Source organism: Pinus tabuliformis, chromosome 2_2 (assembly GCF_031772625.1).
Source record: "Pinus tabuliformis cultivar Carrire ecotype Pingquan chromosome 2_2, CPIR1, whole genome shotgun sequence".
In the NCBI taxonomy this organism is placed as follows: Eukaryota; Viridiplantae; Streptophyta; class Pinopsida; order Pinales; family Pinaceae; genus Pinus; species Pinus tabuliformis.
The window spans coordinates 773,934,354-773,951,279 of NC_142300.1; the positions used below are offsets into that span (position 1 = coordinate 773,934,354).

Here is a 16,926-nt window from a genome sequence, read left to right on the forward strand (position 1 = left end):
AAATAATTTCCTCGTGTTGATCAACCAAGCCTCCTCATCTTATGATTTTTTCATGACTCCATCAAAGGTAGATGGATTTTCTTTCTTGATCTCATCCAGAAGGTATTCCCTGTCATTCCTTGTGTACGGATGATAATGATGATGATCACAATGTCTATCACAACGAGGACTAAAGTAATACCTATGTCTCTCACCCTTCCTATCCGGGGTGTCCAACATCCTGCCATCTCTAATAGTGTCATATCTATCAGACCTATGGATACTATGAGACTTTCTACAATATTACCCATTAGTTTTGTCCTCATGTGCATGAATGATCTGAATAGGTCCCTGTCACTACAAATCTAAAAAACTCTTAAGTAATATCGCATTCGACTCTGCTTGTTTCTCTTGTGCCTACGTGATTTTATCATTGTATTCTTTGCAACTCCTTATCTCTTCCTTCAATGCCCTCAATGTGTCTTCCAAGTCAGAAGAGTGCCCCACACCACTCTGCTCATCTGACTCAAAGGGAGATTCTATGCAATATACCATCTTGCTATCCATCTAATCTCTTTCCTGCAAGGCATACTATATCAGCTAAACAAAGTCACCGTAAATAAACATACCTTGTCATAAATCGAGGAGGATACCTCGTCTGTAACATCATCAAATAAATGTGATACATGTACAATATAACTATAATAACATATAGACATATATCAATAAGAGCATCAACGCATAACCATCATACTAACTAGGATCCCATCATCAATGGAAGGTCATGTCAACAATGCATGCTATGACCTCATTCATGACAACAACCATTACTCCAGTATACACATTTCTTAATGCAACTATCCACTTGTATAAGTAATGCCTAATCAACTACGTCTACACATAACCACATGTAGTCAAGCATAAGCAATCAATTCTTGTAATCAACCTACAAGACTGATGCATGTAAACAAATAACCAAGAATGCAACCCAACGTACAAGGATGTAATAAAACTACTTATAATTTTATAACTAGTCATATACTCATGATGACACATTCCATGAAATTGACATCAAGCTCCTCATGATAACCTTATTACTACCATGATCAATATGATGCAGTGCAACAAGCACATGGAACACAAGTGTAAGAACCACACATGCAATTGACATGCGTGCATGACCAACACATTCACCCATATATGTAGCACTAGATATGACCCAAAAATAGCACAACCATGCTTTGATACCAACACGTAACATCCCCTCCTAGGTATAGCCAAAGTAAGTATGGCAACTGGGGAAAAAAAGATGAGAGATACTGTTATGATCAGATTCAAATTCCTATGTTACGTTAAGGAAGTGGAATCAATGGAACATCACATAGTCATCCAAAATCATCAACATAACACTCATGAGACAAGCCAACCACTCATACAAAAATTCCCTGGGTCCCACTATTATTTTGCATCTCAAAGGCCATAGTCACTCTCATGCTATAGACAAGGGAGCAACCAGAAACCCAAAGTCACTCTTGTGGGCCTTCCTACCAATGACTGTGCACCAAAATATCTAGTTCTGTCCCAGCGATCTCGAGATTTAAGCCACTTTTCTACACCAGAATCTTGGACTCTACCTAGAACTTGTTGTAAGTTCTAGAATTCATAAAAAACATGATAACAATGCTGATCAATAAGAAATCACCCTCAGGACTAGGTTTAAGCATCCCTAATTGGGACTGACATTTTGTTAAACACTTGGCATCAATGCAACCTACAGGTCGAGGATACAAGACATATCATAAACAACTGAAATGACATATGAAACATAACAAGAAGGATCATTTCCTTATCCATTGAACTACTACATCATCAATTAGGCCTTGTATCCATCCATCTAACAGTGACAAGTAAATATATGAAATGACCATGATATAAATCAGTCATTCAACCATGCTTATAACCAGCATAAAACCATCTAAATATCAAAGATATGAAAACTATTAAATCCACATATAAATTAGTGCAAAAGGAAGAGAGCTTAGCTTTTATTAATCATAGGCAAATCTTACCAAGTTCAGGAATTCCATAGGCCACCTAGCCATAGACATGGCTAAACCAAATATCTCTTTCAGGCAATCACCCCTATGCCATATTCCAATCATGAATGTGGGATCTCATTGAACAATCAATGAAAAACAACCAAGGGAATCTAAACGTTAAATCACCTCCACCCACATCAAACCATGATCACACCAAAACTGGTTCTTCGATCACAACCAAACAAAACATGGAATTTCATCCAAAACCATCATTATCCTTGAGGAATTTTCTGGCTCCTTGTCTCTCAGGATTTATCGCAATCCAAACCCAGATCACTAGACCATAAACCAAGATGGATCGCTCAAGATTTACCATGTATCCCACCAAAACCAATCAAGGGATTCCTAGGCCTTTGGGAATGAACCTTAAGACCACCTCCACTCAAGAATTTGAAATCGATCCAGCAATATCAAAGTTCAAAAACCGAAATAAACATGCCATGGCATCTAGAAAAAGGAAAGACTAGGATGAAAACCACTGTCACAATTCGGCAAAACCATGCCACTAAAACCAAAAGAATAGTACACCAACATGCAATGCCATGCATGTCCGAACCAACTAGGAAATCACACATGCAAAAGGTTACCTACAAGTATACCCACTGAAGTTGCTCGATCATGTTTTCCTTTCCTTGATGCTTGCTTGTGTTTTCTTTCCTCTGCTTTCTTTTCATTTCCTTGTTCCAAACTACAGTGCTCCAAGAAAACTCTAAGTGACCAAGAGTGAGAGAGAGAGAGAGATAATAATGAGAGAGCTCCAAACTTCAACTGACAGGAAGTTACCAACTTATCATCAAAAGCCTTTTTATGAATGATGCCTCTATTTTCTTCATTTTCAATTATTTCCCTTCAATTTCCTCCTCACATGCAACCTATGACCTTTCACCTTAGTTTTCTCTTAATTTCATTTATTTTCATAAGTAAATGTGCCAAAAATGTTTTTTTTCCATTTTATGCCTTTGTCTTAGCCTTTTCCGGTTTTCCTCGGCCAAAAGCACTAGTCTAGTGATTCCCATTACAATATATTTTGCCAATACTTAGCTTGGAATGGGTGTCTGTTAACTGTGGTCTTATTTTTTGGCATTTATTAGCTTTTATTAAATGAAATTTTTACTAGGGTTGTTACAGAGGTTAATTGATCTACCATAGAACCTTTCACATTATCAATCACATCTTGATACCTCACCTTGATGTTTTTCAACTATTAAGTTAAACTCGTATAGTTATAAATATCGATTTCCAAAAACACAAACAATATCTTCTTTATTCACAAACTTCATGTTTTGTATTTATGAATTTTAGCTTCTATAACTGAGACTGGTTAATTCCATTGAGTGTCATGAGTTAATATAATCTGTTAAGGATTTGTTCATGTAAGCCTGATTGGAGCCCTCAATAAACGTAAAAAAACTGCATCTAAATCAGGGACCGACACTTGCGATGGGTCTTAATACATCATATACATATATTGATTCGCATAATTCCTTCAATTCATCTAGCAAGGGTTGTAAGCAGAAATCCATATTCTTCACTTGTCTTCTACCAAAGACTATGAGAGCTAGCTTAAGATGTTATTCATCTTAGAAAACCATTGGGGGATATTAGTTTTTATCACTACTATATGAGAAAAAAATAGTTGGTGGTTTGGGGGATATATGGGTTCACACCATCCATGACTATGTTGAGTAGTAGACTTCGTACTTCATGCTTGACTTTTTTGATCCATGTATCCTCTATATGCTTCATGGCTATTGAATCTATTGGGATTCACATAACTCCCAACTCATTTCTATGTGAGGCATTTCATCCCTACAACATAACTACCTCTTTCCAATGAAAAGGTGTTTGAACTTTTATGATTTTATGCATGTAGCTCAATATATTATGAGGAGGACCATGTGATTTACCCTTTTTTTATATTTATGGTACCTTTCATGCCCACACTTCAAAAATTTCTCTTTTTTCTCTTATTATACTCTATATACAATAAAATGATTCAAACATACATGATAGGATATGTACTCAACACCAAACATTTTCAATAACTTCTTTGGCTCATGGCAGCTGCCGGGAACGACATTATTACTTGCAATAAGCTTGTATTTGAATGACCTATAGTGGGTGGGAAATATAAATGTACAATGTCAATATTTAATGTTAATAAAGTCGACCATTTTTAACATTAATTGTTAGACAATATTTCTCACAATATAAGGGACATGGTCATGGTCAATTACCTCAATATTGTCTATAAACTTGCATTTGACATGGAAAATTTTTCTTTCAATTTGTACAGTGTCTCCATGGTATTCATATCCCATAAGGAATCATCCATAACAACCTCTATTTGATTGTCTGCATTGCCAACTTGTGATGAAGAACTGTTATTGTTGTAGTCATTCCTAATTGGTGAATTTGGACGTAGTAGGAATTGAATAGGTGGTTGATTCAAACATGCTTGGTATGCTTCTTCTCCTTGTTTTTCTCTGATTGAAACCTTCTCTCCATTTCACATTGTAGTGGGGTGTATCAAAATATGGTCGGTGGGTCGCTCATCATCACTAAAATCCTAATTTTAAAAAATATTGAACATTAGTACATCAATGATATTAGTAAGCACAATGCAATTGGTTTGTGGAAATTACATTATACCAAACAATTATTACAATTGTTGACCCAAGATTGTGGATGGAAGATGGAATGTTATAATTTGTAGGGTAAAACGACTGCCCATTTTCATCTACCAAATGCTTGTAGTATGATGCTCCTAATAAGAGCTTGTGACATTTTTGAATTGGTGGAATATTTTCTTCATTTGAATTCAATTTTGAATCACGATCCTACAAATTTGGATACATTTTTATTCAAATTGACATAGTTATTAAAAAAAGAAAAAATAAAAAAATTAATTAGATGGAAAGGGAGAACTCCACAAAGGACTTTGAGCATTATGGAGCGAACTGTAATTTGAAGAATTCACCATTTGATATTATGAGATTTTCTTCCTGCATTTAAGTAAAATCAATAATAAATTTTTATGTACATACCTAAAATTAATTTCAAGAACCATCCCACAATCTGAATTTCAATATAGTTTGCAAACCATTTTTTTAATAATAAGAAGTCTTTAAGAAGAAAACATATACTATGAACTATTATAACTCATGTGGATGCATTATAAAGGATAATTTGAGATGAATATGTTATTTTATGTGAAAATAAAAATTCATATAACTTTTAAATCATATTGGTTCTCTTGTAAAACTAATCATACCAATGAGTTTGAATAATAGCTTCACCAATGTGTTAAAATAATAAAAGCGCGAATTTCTAGGATTTCCAAAATTAAAAAAGGAATTATATCATATGACTGTGTTAAAAAAAATTAGTGCATTGATAAGTTATCTTAATGGGTGCCCATTACTAGTAAACACACAAGTACATTTTACTAAGAAAAGCATTGATGTTCAAAAAAACTAGAAATGAAAGAAAAACACGACTTTATTTTCTTCAAAATGGAAAATAAGCTGTAATTAATTTTTCAAAATCTAATTTCATAAATTCTTTTAAATGGTAAGAAGCTATTCACTATTTCATTATTTTTTCTGAAAATTTAAGGGAGAAATTTGCAAGAAAGAGATATTGGGAGAACTGTAGAGTAACAAGAATACTTCAGAACAATAGAAGTTTTTAGAAGATATGACTGGTATGGTGATTCACTCACATCCCTACATAGAAAAAAAAAAAAAATTTCACTGTTGATTTTACTTATAATAAATTTTATAATTTATGTTACATTTAATTAAAAAAAACCATATAGTAAAAATTTAACTATTGATTTTACTAATATTTTTTTTATAATATACTCCTATTTATATTTAATTAAAAATTCAAAAAAATAAATAGGAAAAACCAATACTTACCTTAAACCCATGGTTCTTCTTGGTTATGTGAGTATGAAATTTCACCTTAGGTTTAAATCCCTCCACCACTTCACAATAACGGTTTTCATTTTAAGCATTTTAGATCTAATGGATTTGTGTTACTATATATAAGGTGTATCAAATTTTATTTTAAAAACAAAATATTTTTATGAATACACCTTGTGTAATATAATGCATCAATGCGCCTCTCCCGAATACCATATTTAAATCCAAAAACCTTGGGTTAAAATTTTCATGTTTTCATTTTTTGCTGTGATGGCAATACTTTTATCTGTACATATAGCACCGTCATAATTTAAAGCTATTTTAAAAAATAATAATTTCTATTTTCAGTTCTCAACAATTAAATGTCTTTGTGTGTTTACTGAATTAAAAAATCCAATGCATTTTATCACATAGGTGCACCAACTACCACACATCTTTTAGATGAAAATTATGTGATTTATTATAAAATATATTTACTAGCTTATGTGTTGAATCGTATAGGTTGTATATTAATAAAAAAATGTCAGAGAAGTGGTCAAGTAATAAAAATACTAATTAACGAAATGGTAACACGTTTAAAAAGTAGAAAAGACAAGTTATTTATAAATTCTTTACAACATTAATATGTTTGAACTATGTCTAAATTTAACTCATGTATTGCTTAATGTGTGTCATGCAAATCCACAAAATGGGAAAGCTCAATAATATTATGTTTTATCTAACTACAGAAGAATGTAAAACCCCAATGAAATAATTACAGAAGGATGAATAAGGTGAATGAAGAAACACTATTCAATTTCTGTTTTTTTTTGAGTTTTCATTAATAATATACTTAAGAATATTTGATAACATGTTTCAAACAATTTATTAATTCCCATATGTTTAATTTTCTACAGTGACCAACGATGGAGAAAAAGAATGTCATTTTAAGAAAATAAAAATTTTAGAACATGTAAATGATGATGAATTGGTCCTTAGGTCATCTGTAGTGGTGTTGGAGGTTAATTAAAGGGGGAGGGGACTTTTACAAAACTATGAGCGATATAGTGGAATGAACGTATAGAAGTACTTTCCACCTACAATATAGAAATCAATCCAATGATCCCAATAGCTAAGTTATACTTAAATTATAGGAAGTGTTTCTTTAGCAATGGTGAATGACACTTGCCATAGTTGCAATAGAAAAAACATACAACAACAGAAAGGAATCATTCAAAAAGTAATATGCCTAACAAAAATGATTTTCTAGAATTATATGTATATATTACTACAAAGAATTCATTTATTAACATCAATTCGATTATATTTAGTTTTCATATATCAATATAAAAATAGTTTATTCCCTTTTTGGTAAGATTATTAGCACCAGTGCATTGTTACACGTAAAGACCTGGTGGGTTGGAGAAGATAAAAGAAACAAGGTTGCAACAACTTTTTGGCTTCCTCGGTTCCCTTCTCGAAAAGTACTACCTAGGGCATTTTAAAAATATATAAGCATCGAGGTGTTGTACTTTTTGGGCCCCAGTATTATTTGAATTCAACGGCCCGGTGATGGTAATATATATTATACGAGTCGATGTTTTTTTTTTTATTAAAGCACCTGTGCTTTTATAAAGTTAATGCACCGATGCTCCAAATGTTAGTTTCTTGTCACGATACTTTTATTTAAATTTACATCACCTATACACATATTAGTAGCACATCAGTGTGATTTCTCCAGTTATCACACCACTAAACCGCCAACCCCCTATATTTTTTTAGTTATGATGAAGTTATGTTATCAACTCTGCTAAAAGATACACTACCACAAATGAATTTTGTAGCATAGTCCTTTTTGACATTTTTTCCCAATTTTATATCACTAAAAAGCTCCACTTGAAGGTATTTTATTTATAGTACATCAAGAAGGAATACAATAGTGTTTCGTCTTCCATATGAAGTTAGGTCACTCATAGGTAAAGCCATAAAGGTTCAAGAGACAATATATAATATGCTAAAAGAACTATGTTTTTCTCAGGGAGAAAAGTTGATGTTTGACCCTCTCAATATAAATTACAATCAAATGAAGGGCAAGGAAACATACATGCATCAACGTCAGTTAAGAACTTTGTTGGAGGAAGCAACAAATAAAATGACTTTTGAAGAAGTATAGGTGGTAATCCTACCAACATACTGTCAATATTCTGATCTATATGGTATTAAGAGGAGGAAGGATGATGATATGGAAATAGATCAAGAAAGAGAGTCAAGATCCACGAAGTTCAAAGTGATAGAGATAAATGAGGATGATGATGAAGAGGGTGATATTGATAAAGCCCTTGTAGTGAGTGCAGGAACTGTTGAAAATCCATCAAGTGAACCTATGAGAGCCAAAGACTCACAAGTCATAGTGTAACACATACCTCAGCTTTCCATGTTCTACTTTGTTGAGTTACCTTCATAGTCTGATTAGAAAGAGGGACAAGATGCAGAAGTGGGACCCATGTAATAGTCCCTAGAAGCATTTAGTTATAAACTACCAGTTGTCCATTGTAAAATGTGTGGTGGTTTTCTATTACCAATAGTAGTTTAAGGTTAGGTACTAGGATGTTGCTCCTTATAAATAGGCTCCATTTTGTTGTAGAAGAAGAAGAGTGAAAATTTTTATACAGAAACTCTGTCAAAAAAATTGAAATTGGTTGGGTATGTAATATTGAGTTAGGATCAAATCTAGGATTCTACATTACATGCCGGGTTGCAATTACATTCCTTTGTGATCATGTAATATTGATATAATTTCAATTTTGAAATTTCAATTGAATACACATGCAATTATTCATGGCAATTTCCATTGGTACATCTTGTTTTCTAATGTATGGTTGTATGTTGTATATAATGAGAGAAATTAAATCATTATGATTTTCATCTTATTTATGTGATAAGAATTAGGATTTTATGAAGCATTTATTCTTCTTATTAATTATCACATGGGTTTTTTTATTCTAAATTCAAGTTCACTTTATATCTATGTTAAATGGAAAGATTCTTAAGTGCCTAGTTATTGTTCTTGTCCTCTCATCAATTTCCTCAGATTTCCACCATAACCATAATTTGTATGCCAAACCCTAAGTGTATGAATGCCTCAACCTGGAAAGAAGTGAAAGAAACAAAACCAATAGTACTTTTCTAAGGTTCCATGTGTTTTCACGTAACTTTTGAATGAATAGATGAAAATTAATGAAGAAAATGAAGAAAATTGTAAACAAGAAATCTTATATCTTCCTAGGCTCTTTAATGTTTAGACAACGTAGTGTGACTTTGCGCCCGAACAGGAAGAGAGGCTCTACGAGGGGTTGGCTTGGAGTGCATAATTGTTTTATTTTGTTTGTCATTCTCTTTAATTTATTATTAGTATTATGAGTTGGCATAGAGATTAATTGATCTGAAATAGGACCTTTCACACTATCAACAACCTCTCAATACCTCACCTCTAGCTTTTGCAACCATTAAATTAAACTCCTATGTCCCTAAATATCAATCTCCACAACCACAAAATTTATCTTCTTTATTCACAAACTTCATCTTTTGTATCCATGAATTTTAGCTTCTATAGTTGAGACTAATTAATTTCATTGAGTGTCATGAGTTAATATAATCCATTGATTATTTGTTTATGTAAGCCTAATATGAGCCATTAATAGATCTAAAAAAATTGCATCTAAATTGGGGACTGACAATTGTAAAGGAGACTAAGGTTTTCTGCCTCCCTAACTAATGCTCCTATAACTAAAACTAGATAACTAAAAACTGCATCTAAATTGGGGACTGACAATTGTAAAGGAGACTAAGGTTTTCTGCCTCTCTAACTAATACTCCTATAACTAAAACTAGATATCTAAGTATCTGCCTGTCACTTATCCATTTATTTCTAACAATGATCTAAAACTAAATATCATCCAGGAAAACCAATAGTGTTTATATGCAACTCACAAACTACCATGATAAATTATAATACATGAAAACCTTTAGAATGAAATTATTTTATTGAAAATCTTCCTTAAAAAAAGACATTTTAGGAAACAAAATTTCCTAAGTGTTACCAAAACTAGCATTTGCAAAACCCTTCAAAACCTACATTCATGTAAACTTGGACATAGAATATATGTACCAAAAATACAAGCGAGAAGAATAAAATAAAATCAAAAGGAAGCAATGGCATAGAAAATCATATATTCATAACCATTTGCACTTTCGAATCATGATTGTCATCTTCGTGACCATGAGAGAACATCTACTGTTTAGATTGGTAGAAAATACGATTCTCTTGGGAATGTTGAGTCCAAAATTTTAGACAACTAAACAAAAATATGAATTAGCAAAAAGAGGAGTGTTCTTATTCAAATTTCAAATTGCAATTGTAAGGTCAAATCAATACATGTCTTTTGTATGATGTTTGATAATGGATTGATATATGGTAACATAGACACATATAGATACATAATGTTAAATAATGGTATTAGTGTTGGGTTTGATAATTTATGGGACTTTAATATCTAGAATTTCTATCTATTCAAATATTGGTTGCATTTCTAAGTTGAAGTGGTTGGATGAGATGGTTGGAAGGTAGATCTCACACTCTTCCCACCAAACCACAAATAACTAAGTAATTTCCTTAGATTTAAAGTAAAACAATAATTTCATTTCCAATGAACAAAAACCAAAAGCTTATAAATCCCTTATATCACACTCTCTTGTTATCCAAAAACCATACCATTTTGTGGTAATATGGTGATAAGGAAGGGTAATTCTTCTCCACCACACATGTTCAATTCGCATAAATAAAATATTAACTTATTGCTATAAAGATAAAAAAAATAAACAAATATAAATTCCCAAAAATAAATGCCCAAAAATATAATTACACTCTAATAAAATTGACTTCCTTTAAAACATAAAATAAACACGCTTTACCGAATTCAACATCTCATTTTAATAATAATAATAACAATAACTTCTTTTAACTAAACTTATATATATATATTAAATGGTAAAACAATAACCATCTATGGCGTAAAAATATAATTATCATAAACAAATCCATTTTCTAACGTAATGTCACTTCTTCCAATGCACAGACTGAAATAAAGAAAAGAAATGGGCTAATGCCTGTCAACAGCAACTATCAAAACAGAACATCAAATTACAAAGCAACAACATCTGCCACCCGACGGAAAAATCAGTTCCTGGAAAGCCTCGGCTATGGGCAGCCAGCCACGTCAATGCCTTTTTCTGTGGGACACTGTGCGAGGGAGCAACCGTCTATGTTTGCTCCCCACCAATTCAATGAAATATTTTCATATCCCAAGCAGAAGTATAGAAGGACTGCCATGAACGCCAATCCTGCGTCCAATCCTGCAGACATCACATAATTGTGACGCTTCCACCAGTCCTTCTTATATCTATAGAGTACAAAGCTGAAAATGAATCCCATGAGTATCCAGCTTGTATAATTCACTGCTGTAGCAGGGGGCATCATCCCTGTGGCTCCAATGAGAATGGGCATATTGATCAGCCTGATCCATTCTTTCTTAGGGTATGCCTTGTGAAACAACCACACTATAACTGGAGCTATTGCTCCTACTAAGAAAAACCAGTTGATTTTTCCATATTCACCAAGATTTCCAAAAATCCTCCTGGGTCCAATTAATCCCCATATTACAGAAGCGGAGTAGAAGACGTGATCGCTTGGACATGTCCATGGGCTGTCAGAGGGCAATACAGCAGTGTCGCAGATATGGGGAATGGAATGCATCATCCACCACGCTGTGCTTAAGTACACAATCCCTGAAGTAACTGTGCCCACAATCTGCAACAAGGATTATAAATCATTTCCAGCACGCCAGTTGAAATAAAAGTTACAAGAAAGAAATAATGGCTGTAAACTTGTAGTAAACATAAATTTTCGAAAATTCTATTTTAGATTGATGAAACTTCAACTCTCTGCCCGGCCAAGGTAGGTTTGGTACAAGATTAAATAGTTCCATGTTAAATACCTGTACCCAGAACATTGCTCTAGGAGGGATTTTCATATAATGACCAAGTTTAAAATCCTGCAAGAATGACAGGGCTTGCACCATGCTTATATATCCATAAGTTTTGAAGCAAACGCTTGCAACTGGTCTGCCTGGATAAATATAACCTATGATGTACTCCGTGATGATGTTCAGACCGGGCGTCTACCATGACCAACGCAATCCAACATTTAGTTTCATGCAAGATTGATGATATAGTATGCTTGACGAAACAAAAGTCAATTTGCATGAATGACGCATAGACCTACCTGATTGGTAGTTGCATTGATAACACCAATGGGTAATGTGAAGAAGAAGGCAATGCCACATGCCAGTATTACTCCCCACCATGGCAATTGAATCTGTTCACGGTAATATTCGCATGTAAAAATCGCTAAAGCTATACTGCCGACGAGAATAACAGTGAACCATAATTCTGGCACTTGCTTGTACTTTCTCATTAGTCTGGTGTGCACATCCAATTTCTGAACTCTGAAGGCAGACAGGCTAAGCCTCCAAATATCCCTGCAACAAATTATAACCCATTATTGTCATTCTGAGTTTTTTTGCATCCATGGATCCATGGAATCCTGATGAATTGAGGGATTGATAACATACTTTCCATGGAACAGGAGGACGTGAACCAGTGTGGCGGTTAATGCAGCGAACCCAACGCCATACGTGAAACCAAAGAATGCGGTAAGATGTATTGGTCCATTCTTCTCATAAACCTCGCGGTCGAGATGGAAGTTTGAATCAACGATTCCGGCGATGTCGTATGGTTGGCCAGTGGAGTTGAAGAGGGTGCCAGAAAAGATTGGGAATGTCTTTGCATTATACAAGTTGAACCAATATGTTAATGGCGTTATCACATACATTACAAGCACAAATCCGACTGCCATGTTGGCTATTGCAAACCAGGGAGTAGCAAGAGGGCTTTGCAGGTAAGAAGAAATGGTGGACCAATCTATCCCTACGCAGCCAATGCCAAGGCCATATAGTCCTGAACCCAATTGATGTGCAAGAACAGAGTGTGGAAAGGCCCAGCAGATCCATGACAGGGATGTCACCATGGGAAATAGATAACCGGGGATTACATAATAGGCAAAACTACATGAAAGGACCGTCATGAAAAACTGGTTTCGTGTAAGGCCTCCTTTGGTTCTCTCCTCCTTCTCATGAAGAGCTCTGCAATCAACAAATTTGAAACAAAATAACGCTTCTCGTTCATATGTTAATGAACGCTTATATTAATCAAACATCTCAAAATGAAATGAGACTCCTTGCCTGAACAGAGAAACCTGAACAAGGTTTGAAGGCCACCACATGGTAGGAGGTTCCACTAGATATTTTCTGAAGACCCCTGCCCATCCATACCCCAACATCTGCATATCTAAAATAGTAAGAAATATTGCAGACAACAACAAGCATCAGGGAATTTAACGAACCTTTCGAGCAGAAATGGTCAAAACCTAACCTGGGTTGTCATGACAAGGAGTAAAGAAACGAAAAAGGTCAGCTTCCTCTTGTAGAAAATTTTGACAATATCGACAATACCAATTGCATATACACCTTGATACCCTGCATTGGCAAAGATTGTGATGAGAACATGCTCCTTTGTATTAAATGGCCCCGGATTCAGCGACAACTCCCATATGCTGCCTGCAAAGAACTTTTTGTTGGTTATGGTTGCTGCCATTAGCCGGCCAAGAGGGAGGACTGCAATCTGAGCAGAGATTGAGCTAACGGAGAGGGGTTCCCTTCTGTACCCAAAGAACTGATTTAGAAATGATAGGATAACGCAAGACAAAATTCCGAGAACCCACATCCTGAAAGTTAGGACGGAAATGGTTGGATCGTCCGTTGTAGGCACAGTGAGAGCCACCTGCTCGACCGGGGACTGGTCATCGATATCTTCTTTGTTCTCAGTGGATGATATATGTTCCTCATCTCCATCGTTTCTGCTGCGGGACGATATATCTGCAAAAACAACCATTACAAAACTCCAATAAGCTTTCCATTGCTAAAATGCAGAAAATGTAATCACAGAGTCGCCACTTGAGAAATCAACGCCAACGCCAAACCGACGAAAAGAGAATGCTATGTACCATGTGAGGTCGGAATATATGCATTACTCATCTCTACTTGTCTGCAATTTTCATTTTCCATTTCTACTTGTCTGCGGCACTCAGTTATTTCCTGTACCCTCGAGACGATTTGGCGGTGGATTTGAGAGGCCGAAGATGATACTTAAGTGGTGGCTCCAGCCATGAGAATTGCAAACATATATGATCCGGTGAGCTTAATATTTCATATCATTTATATTTTTATTTAGTATTTATTTTAACAACATCAATCTGTATCCTATCAATAAATTGTAATTAATATAATCTTAAATTTAAAAATATAAAATTGAAATATAATCCTCGTATCTAATACTATGTGAAACCTAAAAAATGATATTGAGCACAATTTCTCAAAGGCATTTTTAATTATTTATTTATTCATTCTATGGATCAACATTTTTTATTAACTCGTAAAAAATGTATAGTCAACGCTTTTCTGGACTCACTTTAATCACATTAACTCCAATCAAATTTGTTAGTCACGAGAGCTAAGCAAAACACGAGAACAATCTATCAAGCTTCACAAAATAACCAAAAAAATAATGAGAAGAGCTCTAAAAACGGAGAGAATGAGAAGATAACTAGTATTCATTAAGGAGCATGAGGAAAGTGAGGTGCATGACATCGCGTCCAGACAGTGATGATCACCATGAGCATGGAAATCCACATTAGCTAAATTCCCCTCCATCTAGTCTAGGCAATCATTGATGTGTTTTTAGCTTTTTTTTGATAGATCCTAAATGGTCCAATATATTTCACTAGTTTTGTTGTAGACCATTGAGGAAGGAAATGACTTCATTACAGTCATCATGCCTTTGTTGTTGCATTTCTTCCAACATTGCTACGATACACGTCATCTAAGAGTCTAAAGTTTTCACAATAGGATGCTAGTCCATAAAGCCTCGTGAAGGGGCTTAGACTTGAGCCAACTCCCCGTCAACCTCTGCCCTTCCAATCTCATCATCAAACACCACTCTTCTTTATCCACCATATGCCGTCTATTGGCCACATGGCCTCATCCCTCCCCAAAACCTACAACATTGCCTTAGTATTATTGCACGTGCAGTAGGCCATCCAACCAAAACCCATTCAAGCACAAACATATGACTCCCTCCCTCGAACCCTAGGCCATCTATGCCAAATGGAAAAATTAACAATATTACTCCTAGTTCAGATTTGCAACTCCACCACCAGCCTTTGGCTACTGTAGTTATCTCAACTACCCAAGGGTTGCATTTTTCACGTCTGTGAAACCTGTACGGAACGAATTTCCAAGACTCACTGCACGCTACACAAAAATTACAAAAAATGGGAACTTGGGCTAAATATCGCCCAATTCACCACACTCCACTAGAGAACAAATGATGTCCCACTCCAATAGACTGCTCCCGATAGTGAAACATAAACAAAACCTAGAGAGACCCTAAACCACACTACCGGATTTACCTACATTCATTCGCATGTGCCGGAGTCATTCACCACGAACACCACTGCATAGCCCAAATACATAGAAAACTCTAGATATTTCTAGCCCCCAAATCTGAGATTGTGCGTAAGGATTTTCGACAAAGGCGCATTGAGATCCATACCTTCTAACAACAATAATCTCAACAGAGGTAATAGGTGATCGATCGTGCACAGATTGGATGTTTGTGCATAGTCAATGTCATTTATGCCATTTACTCAATCTCCTATACCACAAAACCAACAAAAATGAAACGAGACAATCCTCTAGAGGTTATATGCCTAAACCCACTTTGAAATGCCTGTAGATTACCCTTTGCAAGACCCTTTTGTTTCACAACTTAGCATAACGAAATGTCCCTGCTAGTCCCACGAGTGCTCATGTTACCTTTGATCCTCCATCCATCAAGATTTTTATTATTTATTTTATTTATATTGATAAATATTTATTTATTTATGGTCTTAAAAATATTAGAGCACAAATTGGATTTGAGAATGAATTTGATTAATGAATATTGATTTGAGAATCAACACATAAAGAAACTAAATTGAGCTTAGTTGTACATGCAATATCTTAAAGCTAACTTAAGCTAAGTTTTCTTTATGTTTTGTTAATGTGCACATGCACCACATGCAAGCACTAGAGTTAACTAACTAAAGACAAGTGCACACCACATGTAAGCACTCCAGAGTTAACTAACTAAAGCTAAGTGTGCACTACATGTAAACACTCAAGTTAACTAACCAAAACCAAGTATACATCACATGCAAGAACTAAAGTTGAATTGAAGCTAATTAATACTAACTTGATGTATATACACCATGAGTCTCAAACAATTATTCATTTTTTATACTCTCTTTTCTGATATTTTAATAGCAATGGTGACAATTTACTTCAAAACCAACAAAGTGATAGTAATGTAGTTGCTTCGGCCATGCAAATTTCACACATAAATCATGAATTAAACTTGATTTAAATAGAATTTTTTTTTATATTATTTATTTTATTTAGATTCTGAAGTAAAAAAATTTCAATGTTAGTAAAATTTAATAGATTCGGCACCTAACCTTAATTTTAAAATTAAAAAATAATCTTAGTAGCCTTTATGTTAGAGGAAAGTAAATGTAAAATGCATTTTTTTAACAACAATTTTTTTGCCTATTGTTTATTTTATTCATTCTCATACATACATAATTGAAATTTTCGTTTATTTATGGTTTGCCGTGTTCATTTATTTTATTTCGTTTATTTATGGTTTGCCGTGTTCATTTATTTCTA

General features: G+C 34.4%; 1 protein-coding gene across 1 annotated transcript; it reads right to left on the reverse strand.

Moving 5' to 3' along the window:
• Positions 1-11,163: 11,163 nt before the first annotated feature.
• Positions 11,164-14,268, reverse strand: LOC149194981 (oligopeptide transporter 7-like). The gene is made up of 7 exons (XM_089408040.1): positions 14,166-14,268; positions 13,535-14,037; positions 13,345-13,442; positions 12,676-13,245; positions 12,327-12,582; positions 12,040-12,222; positions 11,164-11,852 (listed from the first exon to the last, which is right to left on the reverse strand). The coding sequence occupies exons 1-7, from the start codon at positions 14,224-14,226 to the stop codon at positions 11,244-11,246; spliced, it is 2,280 nt and encodes a 759-aa protein (XP_089264166.1). The 5' UTR covers positions 14,227-14,268; the 3' UTR covers positions 11,164-11,243.
• Positions 14,269-16,926: the final 2,658 nt, after the last annotated feature.

Excerpts from the sequence above, each read along its gene's own strand:
- LOC149194981 (XM_089408040.1), bottom strand. The coding sequence starts at position 14,226 with ATGGAAAATGAAAATTGCAGACAAGTAGAGATGAGTAATGCATATATT. Across the intron at positions 12,223-12,326 it reads TCAATGCAACTACCAATCAG|ACGCCCGGTCTGAACATCAT; the intron begins GTAGGTCTATGC and ends TGGTCATGGTAG. Across the intron at positions 11,853-12,039 it reads GAGCAATGTTCTGGGTACAG|ATTGTGGGCACAGTTACTTC; the intron begins GTATTTAACATG and ends TCCTTGTTGCAG.